Genomic DNA, 14863 nt, shown 5'->3' with positions numbered 1-14863 from the left:
GTCCCAGTAAAGAAGGTGTAACCTAAGTACCTGTCAGTCCCAGTAAAGAAGGTGTAACCTAAGTACCTGTCAGTCCCAGTAAAGAAGGTGTAACCTAAGTACCTGTCAGTCCCAGTAAAGAAGGTGTAACCTAAGTACCTGTCAGTCCCAGTAAAGAAGGTGTAACTTAAGTACCTGTCAGTCCCAGTAAATTAAGTGTAACCTAAGTACCTGTCAGTCCCAGTAAAGAAAGTGTAACCTAAGTACCTGCCAGTCCCAGTAGAAAGGGTATGGCCTCTGTACCTGTCAGTCCCAGTAAAAAAGGCGTGGCCTTAGTACCTGTCAGTCCCAGTAAAGAAGGTGTAACCTAAGTACCTGTTAGTCCCAGTAAAGAAGGTGTGGCCTCTGTACCTGTCAGTCCCAGTAAAAAGGGTGTGGCCTCTGTACCAGTCAGTCCCAGTAAAGAAAGTGTAACCTAAGTACCTGCCAGTCCCAGTAGAAAGGGTATGGCCTCTGTACCTGTCAGTCCCAGTAAAGAAGGCGTGGCCTTAGTACCTGTCAGTCCCAGTAAAGAAGGCGTGGCCTTAGTACCTGTCAGTCCCAGTAAATTAAGTGTAACCTAAGTACCTGTCAGTCCCAGTAAAGAAGGTGTAACCTAAGTACCTGTCAGTCCCAGTAAAGAAGGTGTAACCTAAGTACCTGTCAGTCCTGGTAAAGAAGGTGTAACTTAAGTACCTGTCAGTCCCAGTAAAGAAGGTGTAACCCAAGTACCTGTCAGTCCCAGTAAAAAGGGTGTGGCCTCTGTACCTGTCAGTCCAAGTAAAGAAAGTGTAACCCAAGTACCTGTCAGTCCCAGTAAAAAAGGTGTAACCTAAGTACCTGTCAGTCCCAGTAAAGAAGGTGTAACCTAAGTACCTGTCAGTCCCAGTAAAGAAGGTGTAACCTAAGTACCTGTCAGTCCCAGTAAAGAAGGTGTAACCTAAGTACCTGTCAGTCCCAGTAAAGAAGGTGTAACTTAAGTACCTGTCAGTCCCAGTAAATTAAGTGTAACCTAAGTACCTGTCAGTCCCAGTAAAGAAGGTGTAACCTAAGTACCTGTCAGTCCCAGTAAAGAAGGTGTAACCTAAGTACCTGTTAGTCCCAGTAAAGAAGGTGTGGCCTCTGTACCTGTCAGTCCCAGTAAAAAGGGTGTGGCCTCTGTACCAGTCAGTCCCAGTAAAGAAAGTGTAACCTAAGTACCTGCCAGTCCCAGTAGAAAGGGTATGGCCTCTGTACCTGTCAGTCCCAGTAAAGAAGGCGTGGCCTTAGTACCTGTCAGTCCCAGTAAAGAAGGCGTGGCCTTAGTACCTGTCAGTCCCAGTAAATTAAGTGTAACCTAAGTACCTGTCAGTCCCAGTAAAGAAGGTGTAACCTAAGTACCTGTCAGTCCCAGTAAAGAAGGTGTAACCTAAGTACCTGTCAGTCCTGGTAAAGAAGGTGTAACTTAAGTACCTGTCAGTCCCAGTAAAGAAGGTGTAACCCAAGTACCTGTCAGTCCCAGTAAAAAGGGTGTGGCCTCTGTACCTGTCAGTCCCAGTAAAGAAAGTGTAACCCAAGTACCTGTCAGTCCCAGTAAAGAAGGTGTAACCCAAGTACCTGTCAGTCCCAGTAAAAAAGGTGTAACCTAAGTACCTGTCAGTCCTGGTAAAGAAGGTGTAACTTAAGTACCTGTCAGTCCCAGTAAAGAAGGTGTAACCCAAGTACCTGTCAGTCCCAGTAAAAAGGGTGTGGCCTCTGTACCTGTCAGTCCCAGTAAAGAAAGTGTAACCCAAGTACCTGTCAGTCCCAGTAAAGAAGGTGTAACCCAAGTACCTGTCAGTCCCAGTAAAGAAGGTGTAACCTAAGCACCTGTCAGTCCCAGTAAAGAAGGTGTAACCTAAGTACCTGTCAGTCCCAGTAAAGAAGGTGTAACCTAAGTACCTGTCAGTCCCAGTAAAGAAGGTGTAACCTAAGTACCTGTCAGTCCCAGTAAAGAAGGTGTAACTTAAGTACCTGTCAGTCCCAGTAAATTAAGTGTAACCTAAGTACCTGTCAGTCCCAGTAAAGAAGGTGTAACCTAAGTACCTGTCAGTCCCAGTAAAGAAGGTGTAACCTAAGTACCTGTTAGTCCCAGTAAAGAAGGTGTGGCCTCTGTACCTGTCAGTCCCAGTAAAAAGGGTGTGGCCTCTGTACCTGTCAGTCCCAGTAAAGAAAGTGTAACCAAAGTACCTGCCAGTCCCAGTAGAAAGGGTATGGCCTCTTTACCTGTCAGTCCCAGTAAAGAAGGCGTGGCCTTAGTACCTGTCAGTCCCTGTAAATTAAGTGTAACCTAAGTACCTGTCAGTCCCAGTAAAGAAGGTGTAACCTAAGTACCTGTCAGTCCCAGTAAAGAAGGTGTAACCTAAGTACCTGTCAGTCCTGGTAAAGAAGGTGTAACTTAAGTACCTGTCAGTCCCAGTAAAGAAGGTGTAACCCAAGTACCTGTCAGTCCCAGTAAAAAGGGTGTGGCCTCTGTACCAGTCAGTCCCAGTAAAGAAAGTGTAACCTAAGTACCTGTCAGTCCCAGTAAAGAAGGTGTAACCTAAGTACCTGTTAGTCCCAGTAAAGAAGGTGTGGCCTCTGTACCTGTCAGTCCCAGTAAAAAGGGTGTGGCCTCTGTACCAGTCAGTCCCAGTAAAGAAAGTGTAACCTAAGTACCTGCCAGTCCCAGTAGAAAGGGTATGGCCTCTGTACCTGTCAGTCCCAGTAAAGAAGGCGTGGCCTTAGTACCTGTCAGTCCCAGTAAAGAAGGCGTGGCCTTAGTACCTGTCAGTCCCAGTAAATTAAGTGTAACCTAAGTACCTGTCAGTCCCAGTAAAGAAGGTGTAACCTAAGTACCTGTCAGTCCCAGTAAAGAAGGTGTAACCTAAGTACCTGTCAGTCCTGGTAAAGAAGGTGTAACTTAAGTACCTGTCAGTCCCAGTAAAGAAGGTGTAACCCAAGTACCTGTCAGTCCCAGTAAAAAGGGTGTGGCCTCTGTACCTGTCAGTCCCAGTAAAGAAAGTGTAACCCAAGTACCTGTCAGTCCCAGTAAAGAAGGTGTAACCCAAGTACCTGTCAGTCCCAGTAAAGAAGGTGTAACCTAAGTACCTGTCAGTCCTGGTAAAGAAGGTGTAACTTAAGTACCTGTCAGTCCCAGTAAAGAAGGTGTAACCCAAGTACCTGTCAGTCCCAGTAAAAAGGGTGTGGCCTCTGTACCTGTCAGTCCCAGTAAAGAAAGTGTAACCCAAGTACCTGTCAGTCCCAGTAAAGAAGGTGTAACCCAAGTACCTGTCAGTCCCAGTAAAGAAGGTGTAACCTAAGCACCTGTCAGTCCCAGTAAAGAAGGTGTAACCTAAGTACCTGTCAGTCCCAGTAAAGAAGGTGTAACCTAAGTACCTGTCAGTCCCAGTAAAGAAGGTGTAACCTAAGTACCTGTCAGTCCCAGTAAAGAAGGTGTAACCTAAGTACCTGTCAGTCCCAGTAAAGAAGGTGTAACTTAAGTACCTGCCAGTCCCAGTAAATTAAGTGTAACCTAAGTACCTGTCAGTCCCAGTAAAGAAGGTGTAACCTAAGTACCTGTCAGTCCCAGTAAAGAAGGTGTAACCTAAGTACCTGTTAGTCCCAGTAAAGAAGGTGTGGCCTCTGTACCTGTCAGTCCCAGTAAAAAGGGTGTGGCCTCTGTACCTGTCAGTCCCAGTAAAGAAAGTGTAACCTAAGTACCTGCCAGTCCCAGTAGAAAGGGTATGGCCTCTGTACCTGTCAGTCCCAGTAAAGAAGGCGTGGCCTTAGTACCTGTCAGTCCCTGTAAATTAAGTGTAACCTAAGTACCTGTCAGTCCCAGTAAAGAAGGTGTAACCTAAGTACCTGTCAGTCCCAGTAAAGAAGGTGTAACCTAAGTACCTGTCAGTCCTGGTAAAGAAGGTGTAACTTAAGTACCTGTCAGTCCCAGTAAAGAAGGTGTAACCCAAGTACCTGTCAGTCCCAGTAAAAAGGGTGTGGCCTCTGTACCTGTCAGTCCCAGTAAAGAAAGTGTAACCTAAGTACCTGCCAGTACTAGTAGAAAGGGTATGGCCTCTGTACCTGTCAGTCCCAGTAAAGAAGGCGTGGCCTTAGTATCTGTCAGTTCCAGTAAAGGAGGTGTAACCTAAGTACCTTTCAGCTTTAGTAAAGGAGGCGTGGCCTCCAGGTCACGTGACTGGAGAACAGTAACTCACCTGGCTGACTTGGCTAACACAGCTGGCCTGGCTCAGAGTGCTCACTGCCCTCATGTAGCTCTGGTTCCTGGAGCGGAACTTGGGCGAGTTGTAATTGGGTGAGGGGTCCAGCGTGATGCTGGGGTGGACGTCCCTGGTCGTCTGAAGATGGTAGCTCTGACTGAACAAAGAACGAGAACAGGAGATCATGAAAGGTTCTGGAACGTGGTACGTTAGAGGACAACAAGTCCAAATGCTAGCTAACAATAACAGAGTGTGACAGACAGACAGACAGACAGATACTTTACACCGATCAGCCATAAAATTAAAGTGTGTTTCTACACTCACTGTCCATTTTATCAGCTCCACTTACCATATAGAAGCACTTTGTAGTTCTACAATTACTGACTGTAGTCCATCTGTTTCTACCCTGTTCTTCAATGGTCAGGACCCCCACAGGACCCCCACAGAGCAGGTATTATTTAGGTGGTGGATCATTCTCAGCACTGCAGTGACACTGACATGGTGGTGGTGTGTTAGTGTGTGTTGTGCTGGTATGAGTGGATCAGACACAGCAGCGCTGCTGGAGTTTTTAAATACCGTGTCCACTCACTATCCACTCTATTAGACACTCCTACCTAGTTGGTCCACCTTGTAGATGTAAAGTCAGAGACGATCGCTCATCTATTGGTGCTGTTTGAGTCGGTCATCTTCTAGACCTTCATCAGTGGACACAGGACGCTGCCCACGGGGCGCTGTTGGCTGGATATTTTTGGTTGGTGGACGATTCTCAGTCCAGCAGTGACAGTGAGATGTTTAAAAACTCCAGCAGCGCTGCTGTGTCTGATCCACTTATACCAGCACAACACACACTAGCACACCACCACCATGTCAGTGTCACTGCAGTGCTGAGAATGATCCACCACCTAAATAATACCTGCTCTGTGGTGGTCCTGTGGGGGTCCTGACCATTGAAGAACAGCATGAAAGGGGGCAACAAAGCATGCAGAGAAACAGATGGACTACAGTCAGTAATTGTAGAACTACAAAGTGCTTCTATATGGTAAGTGGAGCTGATAAAATGGACAGTGAGTGTAGAAACAAGGAGGTGGTTTTAATGTTATGGCTGATCGGTGTATTTGTTATGTTTTTATATGAACATATACAGTATATATATATATATTACACCTGTTAGCAACTGTCATGGCTGAAACACATAAATAAAAAAATACTTGTCCAAACATTGTAGATTTATTTTAATTATTATAACTAATAAAAGAGGAACATTTGTACTGAACTTTCGGACGTTTGGACTCTCGTGTTCCCGCCAAGCCAAGAATTAAACTTTTAAACCCAACAAATCTCAGCCTGGAGCGAAAGTCCCTGCAGGACACCGAGAGTCGAACAGCTCCGTCTGTTTTCTTCTGTCCGTTAAATTACTGACACGCTAACCAGAAGCTGGACATTCTTTCGATTGGTCGCTCTCCTAAACCTCCAGATCAATAGTGCCAAATGAAAATGCAAATCGAGCGGCTTGTTAGTGAGCCAATCACGCCGAGAGTGGCTGAGAAATCCCGCTCGATAGCGTCCGAGCGTTCCGATGCCAGCTGGACAGACGGCTAATTGCTGGCCGAGCAAACGAGGATCCTCACGTAGCTGCCACGAAGCTTTTGTTTAGGATCCGGTCGCATCAAGTGGCTTTAATTAATAAGAACGTTTTGTGCTCTGGGAGACACGATTAATAATTATACAGTGTATCACAAAAGTGAGTACACCCCTCACATTTCTGCAAATATTTTATTATATCTTTTCATGGGACAACACTATAGAAATAAAACTTGGATATAACTTAGAGTAGTCAGTGTACAGCTTGTATAGCAGTGTAGATTTACTGTCTTCTGAAAATAACTCAACACACAGCCATTAATGTCTAAATAGCTGCAACATAAGTGAGTACACCCCACAGTGAACATGTCCAAATTGTGCCCAAAGTGTCAATATTTTGTGTGACCACCATTATTATCCAGCACTGCCTTAACCCTCCTGGGCATGGAATTCACCAGAGCTGCACAGGTTGCTACTGGAATCCTCTTCCACTCCTCCATGATGACATCACGGAGCTGGTGGATGTTAGACACCTTGAACTCCTCCACCTTCCACTTGAGGATGCGCCACAGGTGCTCAATTGGGTTTAGTCCATCACCTTTACCTTCAGCTTCCTCAGCAAGGCAGTTGTCATCTTGGAGGTTGTGTTTGGGGTCGTTATCCTGTTGGAAAACTGCCATGAGGCCCAGTTTTCGAAGGGAGGGGATCATGCTCTGTTTCAGAATGTCACAGTACATGTTGGAATTCATGTTTCCCTCAATGAACTGCAGCTCCCCAGTGCCAGCAACACTCATGCAGCCCAAGACCATGATGCTACCACCACCATGCTTGACTGTAGGCAAGATACAGTTGTCTTGGTACTTCTCACCAGGGTGCCGCCACACATGCTGGACACCATCTGAGCCAAACAAGTTTATCTTGGTCTCGTCAGACCACAGGGCATTCCAGACTGTACAGATTATTTGGGATGATATAGTGTGGTGATCCAGGTCTCGTGGTCAGGTCATGATTAGTGACAGGTACGTGATGGTCTACATTAACTGATGGGTTCTTGGTGTGACAGGTAGAACTAACGGTTCATAAGCTGGTTATTAGTTCTGTGATGGTTCTTAGTACATCAGGTCTATTAGTAAGTATTTATTATTCCAGGTTCATTGGTGGGTTCTCAGAATGTCAAGGTCATTGATGGTTTATTGGTATTCCAGGTTCATTGATGGGTTCTTCATATTCCAGGTTCATTGATGGGTTCTTGGTATTCCAGGTTCATTGATGGGTTCTTGATATTACAAGTTCATTAATGGGTTCTTGGTATTCCAGGTTAATTGGTGGGTTCCTGAGATGCCAGGTACACTGATGGGTTATTTGTATTCCAGGTTCATTGATTCTTGGTATTTTAGGTTCATTGATGGGTTCTGTTATGCCAGGTTTATTGATGGGTTTTTGGAATGTCAGGTTTATTAAGGCTTTTTTTGTATGGAGAGTTAATGAATGTTGTTATGCCAGTTTTATTGATGAGTTCTAAGTATTCCACGTTCATTGATGGGTTCATGGTTTTCCAGGTTCATTGATGGGTTCTTGGTATTCCAGGTTCATTAATGGGTTCTTGATATTCCAGGTTCATTGATGGCTTCTTGATATTACAAGTTCATTGATGGCTTCTTGATATTCCAGGTTCATTGATGGCTTTTTGATATTACAGGTTCATTGATGGGTTCTTTGTATTCCAAGTTCATTGATGGGTTCTTGGTATTTTAGGTTCATTGATGGGTTCTTTGTATTCCAGGTTCATTGATGGGTTCTTGTTATTCCAGGTTCATTGATGGGTTCTTGGTATTCCAGGTTAATTGATGGGTTCTTGGTATTCCAGGTTCATTGATGGAATCTTGATATTACAAGTTTATTGATGGGTTCTTGATATTACAAGTTTATTGATGGCTTCTTGATATTACAAGTTTATTGATGGCTTCTTGATATTACAAGTTTATTGATGGGTTCTTGATATTACAAGTTCATTGATGGGTTCTTGGTATTACAAGTTCATTGATGGGTTCTTGGTATTCCAGGTTCATTGATGGGTTCTTGATATTACAAGTTCATTGATGGGTTCTTGATATTACAAGTTCATTGATGGGTTCTTGATATTACAAGTTCATTGATGGCTTCTTGATATTACAAGTTCATTGATGGGTTCTTTGTATTCCAGGTTCATTGATGGGTTCTTGATATTACAAGTCCATTGATGGGTTCTTTGTATTCCAGGTTCATTGATGGGTTCTTGATATTCCAAGTTCATTGATGGGTTCTTCATATTACAAGTTCATTAATGGGTTCTTGGTATTCCAGGTTAATTGGTGGGTTCCTGAGATGCCAGGTACACTGATGGGTTATTTGTATTCCAGGTTCATTGATTCTTGGTATTTTAGGTTCATTGATGGGTTCTGTTATGCCAGGTTTATTGATGGGTTTTTGGAATGTCAGGTTTATTAAGGCTTTTTTTGTATGGAGAGTTAATGAATGTTGTTATGCCAGGTTTATTGATGGGTTATTAGTATTCCACGTTCATTGATGGGTTCATGGTTTTCCAGGTTCATTGATGGGTTCTTGGTATTCCAGGTTCATTAATGGGTTCTTGCTATTAAAGGTTCATTAATGGGTTCTTGATATTACAAGTTCATTGATGGTTTCTTGATATTACAAGTTCATTGATGGGTTCTTGATATTACAGGTTCATTGATGGCTTCTTGATATTACAAGTTCATTGATGGCTTCTTGATATTACAAGTTCATTGATGGCTTCTTGATATTACAAGTTCATTGACGGGTTACTTGTATTCCAGGTTCATTGATGGGTTCTTGATGGGTTCTTGCTATTAATTATTGCATTACCAGGTTAACTAAGCAGTTTATGAATGCCTGGGTTCACTGAGGGATCCCAGGATGGATGATGGGTTCTTGATAGGCCAGGATCAGTGATGACCGGTTACACCTATTCTGACATGGCTGAAAATAATAATAATTTTTTCTTGGTATTCCAGGTTCTGTAGTAGGTGTGTGTGTGTGTGTGTGTGTGTGTGTGTGTGTGTGTGTGTGTGCACTATTCACCTTAAGTCTGCGGCGAAGTTGGTGAGGTACTTAACCACATCACTGCTGGATTTATCCAACCGGTACGAGCTGCAAGTGGAGAGAGAAAATACAACAGTGTTACAGAGGAGGGAGGAAAGCATGTTAGTGTGGGTGTGTAGACAGATAGACAGATATATATATATTATAGATAGATAGATAAATAGATAAACAGATATAGACAGACATATATATATATATATACAGTATATATATATATATAGACAGACAGACAGATAGATAGTTAGATAGATATATAGATAGATATATACAGTAGATGTTATAGACAGACATATCGTCCTCAACACTGATTTATTTATTTGTACGTTAGATTATTAAAAACACGTTTGATTCGTTCTATAAATAATAAAAACCAGAGCGACGGAGTTGAAAGCGAATCCGGTCGTTCTTGCTCTTAACTCGGAGCCCGAGCGTCTCTCCCGAACGCGACCACCTTATCAGCGTGAATAATTGCCGAGTGCCACAATAACAATTAATGGCTCCCACTTCTAAATTAATTGGGAGTAATTTGCGTGCTGGTGAAGAACGCGGGTGGAGAATCTCAGACGACGGCAGCTATTTTAAAAAGCCCAGGAAATAAATACGCCTGATTGGATTTGATTGTAGGAGTTATGACGAAGCGACGGATCTCACAGAGAGAGACGTGAGTCTACAGACGCCGAAACAGTTGCTAACGGGGGTAAATAATATGAAGAGAGTTATATGAAGGAAATTATAGCTTCCAACTTTGCAGCAACAGTTTAGGGAAGGTCCTTCCCTGTTCCAGCATAAGCGAGCTCTATAAAGACAGGAAGAAAAGCTTCCTGCACAGAGCCCTGACCTCAGCCCCATCAACCCCATCAGCTGAGGCTTTCTTGACCAGCATCAGTGCCCAGCCATTAATATGCTGTCATCTTTTGAGTAAATGGACACAAATTCCCACAGACATACAGAAACTCTGGTGTCCTGCACAGAGCCCTGACCTCAGCACCACTCAACAGCTCTGGAATGAACTGGAACATCAACATTAACATCAATCAGCACCCAACCATACAAATACTGTCTTTTTTTGACTAAATGGGCACAAATTCCCACACATAGACATACATAGACATCAGTTGTTTTAGCTGAAAAGATCACATAGGGGTCACTCTGTTTTAATACTGTTTCTTTTTTAAATGGGACATCCAACAAGCTCATGGTCAGGCGTACAAATACTTTTGGCCATATAGTTAATTTGCCCATCCATACAAATTCTGTCATATTTTGACTAAATGGGCACAAATTCCCACACATATACATCAGAAGAGCGGCTGACGTCCAACAAGCTCCTGGTCAGGCGTCCAAATACTTTTGGCCATATAGTTTATGGAGGGGAGGGGGGGTCTACATCATCAGAGAGGTAGACATATTCCAAAAATAATTTGTTAAAAGTAGGGCTGTCGTTAATTGCGTTAATTAACGCGATTAACACATTCAAATTTTAATCACGATTAAAAAAATTATTAATCAAGAATAAAATGTTTAATCAAACAATTTTTATTGGTCTGTGTTTGTGTCACTTTAAACATAAATTACTGTGGTAATTTGTGCTGCTTTAACACAGTAACATTGTGTTTATACTGTATATTGATAACACCGGTCTTTCGGTCTACGGTTTACGGTCGTGAGTTCAAAAATCAAATCAAATCAAATCAAGGTTTATTAAGCTGCTGCTGCTGCTACATATTGTGAAACATAGGGTATAGAGTAATTTTTGTTTTCAAAAAGCGTGAGAAATCATCACTAGACAAAATTACAGTTATTAATTGACACTTTAATATCATCTTTGGTCAGAGCCGCATTTGTCTCGTCTGCGCGCATGAGCTCAGACTCAGTCTGACTGTATTTCAGAGGAATTTGGATGTAAAGCTCATGAAGTGTACACGGAACATTACAAACACCGGTGTGAAATGGATCCCAATGGACTGTAGACGCTTTAACATAGTTAACGATGTGGGTCGACATGATGTTATATGTGTTGCATCCAGAAATGGTTGATTGTAGTACCCTGAGCGCCTGTTTTCAGTGGCAGGGTTATGACAGGGTTATGAGTTGTTATGTTAACAACTTTATATAGGCACTGTAAGTAAAGCACTTTAAATTGCCACTGTGTTTGAAAGGTGCTACACAAATAAGCTTGCCTTGTTTTGCGTCATTTTTTTATTGCAATAAAAATGTGCATAACTTCAAATTTTGCTTAGTTATTTTTGCAGTCGATTAATCACGATTAATTTGTTTCTGTAATCGTGATTAATCTCGATTAATAATTTTAATCGTGTGACAGCCCTAGTTAAAAGTGTTCAGTCCTAATTTTATCTACTCGTAATTTCACAATCGACATCTAAACAAATACAAAGTTGAGCATTAGGGAATATGTATTTCACTTTGACCTCTGAATATACAACAGGATTTGAAATAACAATCATCAGTGCTTACATCTTACTGCCTCAGCCGAGCAAGCGTTACAGGGTTTATAATGCAGCACAGCAGCAGACAGCAAAGCTCAGAACCACTTCGTTATTGTATATTCAAGCGACTAGAGGTGGACAGGTACCTGACGATGAGCTAAAGGCGTGAGAACAAGACACCCGGCTGAAATGTAAACCAAACCCTCTCTGGGTTTTATAGGAGGCTGTTATAAATTCTGAGAGACGTTCTTCATAATGGGAATGAATTGTTTTAGCATGTTCTGCGGCGCTGGCTAACGCTGACTCGACAAAACTGCACCTGAGATTTAATACAGATCAGTGTGAGGAATTTCCTCCCGGCTCCGTCTCGTCCATCTTTTAGAACGTAAGTCTTTATTACGCCTGCAGGTCCTGTATAGATACGAACATAAACTAGCCAGACCCCCGAGGATGGACCGTGAGAAGATCGATGCGTATGACGGATCCCTTTCCAAACACCCATAGAAACGATTGATGTGATGTCATCATGCTGTTATTACATCATAATTAGAGTGCGCTGTTGCCAGGCAACATGCAGGATGAATAAATGTGAACTGTCACAATAAGCTTGTAAAAAAAACATGTGTTGTTTTAGTCTGTACATTATACATCATTCATCCAGTATTTTGTAACACGCCCACACCACTGTAACAGGACTGCACCTTTAAGACTAACACTATTATAGACTGTAACATTACTGTAACAGAACTGCACCTTTAAACCTGTAACACTATTATAGACTAACACTATTATAGATTGTAACACTATTACAGATTGTAACACTATTATAGACTAACATTATTATAGATTGTAACACTATTATAGACTAACACTATTATATATTGTAACACTATTACAGATTGTAACACTATTATAGACTAACACTATTATAGATTGTAACACTATTACAGATTGTAACACTATTATAGACTAATACTATTATAGATTGTAACACTATTATAGATTGTAACACAATTATAGACTAACACTATTGTAAGATTCCTTTATTGATCCACATGGGGGAAATTCAAGACTGTAACATTACTGTAACAGAACTGCACCTTTAGAACTGTAACACTATTATAGACTGTAACACTATTATAGACTAACACTATTATAGATTGTAACACTATTACAGACTGTAACACTACTAAAGACTAACACTATTGCAGACTAACACATAGATTGTAACACTATTACAGACTGTAACACTACTACAGACTAACACTATTATAGACTGTAACACTTATAGATTGTAACACTATTATAGACTGTAACACTATTATAGATTGTAACACTATTACAGACTGTAACACTACTACAGACTGTAACACTATTATAGATTGTAACACTATTATAGACTGTAACACTATTATAGATTGTAACACTATTACAGACTAACACTACTACAGACTAACACTATTATAGACTGTAACACTATTATAGACTGTAACACTATTATAGATTGTAACACTATTACAGACTAACACTACTACAGACTAACACTATTATAGACTGTAACACTATTATAGACTGTAACACTACAGTATTATAGATTGTAACACTATTACAGACTAACACTACTACAGACTAACACTATTATAGACTGTAACACTATTATAGATTGTAACACTATTATAGACTAACACTACACTATTATAGATTGTAACACTATTACAGACTAACACTACTACAGACTAACACTATTATAGACTGTAACACTATTATAGACTGTAACACTATTATAGATTGTAACACTATTACAGACTGTAACACTACTATAGATTGTAACACTATTATAGACTGTAACACTATTACAGACTAACACTACTACAGACTAACACTATTATAGATTGTAACACTACTACAGACTGTAACACTACTACAGACTAACACTATTATAGACTAACACTATTATAGATTGTAACACTACTACAGACTAACACTATTATAGACTGTAACACTATTATAGACTGTAACACTTTTATAAACTGTGACACTATTATATATTGTAACACTATTATAGACTGTAACACTATTATAGACTGTAACACTTTTATAAACTGTGACACTATTATATATTGTAACACTATTATAGACTGTAACACTATTATAGACTGTAACACTTTTATAAACTGTGACACTATTATATATTGTAACACTATTATAGACTGTGACATTAATGTAACACTACTGTAGACTGTAACACTATCATAGACTGAAACGTTAAGACCATAACACCATTATAAACTGTAACACTATTATATATTGTAACACTACTACAGACTGTAACACTATTACATATTGTAACACTACTACAGACTGTAACACTATTATATATTGTAACACTACTACAGACTGTAACACTATTATAGACTGTAACACTTTTATAGACTGTAAAACTATTATAGATTGTAACACTATTACAGACTGTAACACTATTATAGACTGTAACACTATTATATATTGTAACACTACTACAGACTGTAACACTATTATAGACTGTAACACTTTTATAGGCTGTAACACTTTTATAGACTGTAAAACTATTATATATTGTAACACTACTACAGACTGTAACACTATTATAGACTGTAACACTGTTATAGACTGTGACATTATTGTAACACTATTATATATTGTAACACTATTATAGACTGTGAAATTATTGTAACACTACTGTAGACTGTAACACTATCATAGACTGAAACTTTAAGACCATAACACCATTATAAACTGTAACACTATTGTAGACTGTAACATTACTGTAACAGGACTGAACCTTCATTACTGTAACACTATTGTAGACTGTGACATTATTGTAACACTATTGTAGACTGTAACATTACTGTAACAGGACTGAACCTTCATACTGTAACACTATTGTAGACTGTAACATTACTGTAACAGGACTAAACCATCAATACTGTAACACTATTGTAGACTGTAACATTACAGAAACAGGACTAAACCATCATTAATGTAACACTATTGTAGACTGTAACATTACTATAACAGGACTAAACCATCATTACTGTAACACTATTGTAGACTGTAACATTATTGTAACACTATTGTAGACTGTAACATTATTGTAACACTATTGTAGACTTTAACATTACTGTAACAGGACTGAACCTTCATACTGTAACACTATTATAGACTGTAACATTACTGTATCAGGACTGTACTGTCATTACTGGAACACATTTGTGGACTGATTCATCTTTGTAACAGGTTGGTAACACATTTATGGACTGATTCATCTCTGTAACAGGTTGGTAACACATTTATGGACTGAATCATCTCTGTAACAGCATGGTAACACATTTGTGGATTGATTCATCTCTGTAACAGGTTGGTAACACATTTATGGACTGAATCATCTCTGTAACAGGATGGTAACACATTTGTGGGCTGAATCATCTCTGTAACAGG

General features: G+C 40.3%; 1 protein-coding gene across 1 annotated transcript in view; it reads right to left on the bottom strand.

Moving 5' to 3' along the window:
• Nucleotides 1-14863, bottom strand: part of dlgap2a (discs, large (Drosophila) homolog-associated protein 2a) — a 95691-nt gene that overhangs the window by 62408 nt on the left and 18420 nt on the right. The window contains exons 3-4 of the mRNA XM_063006749.1: nucleotides 8919-8987; nucleotides 4233-4392 (exon numbers count right to left, since the gene is read on the bottom strand). Coding sequence (XP_062862819.1) covers nucleotides 4233-4392; nucleotides 8919-8987 — 229 coding nt within the window. The remainder of the gene's footprint in view (nucleotides 1-4232; nucleotides 4393-8918; nucleotides 8988-14863) is intronic.

Source organism: Trichomycterus rosablanca, chromosome 13 (assembly GCF_030014385.1).
Source record: "Trichomycterus rosablanca isolate fTriRos1 chromosome 13, fTriRos1.hap1, whole genome shotgun sequence".
NCBI classification, from domain to species: domain Eukaryota; kingdom Metazoa; phylum Chordata; class Actinopteri; order Siluriformes; family Trichomycteridae; genus Trichomycterus; species Trichomycterus rosablanca.
Note: the sequence above shows the minus strand (reverse complement) of the source record. Positions and strands in the feature narration are given on the sequence as shown.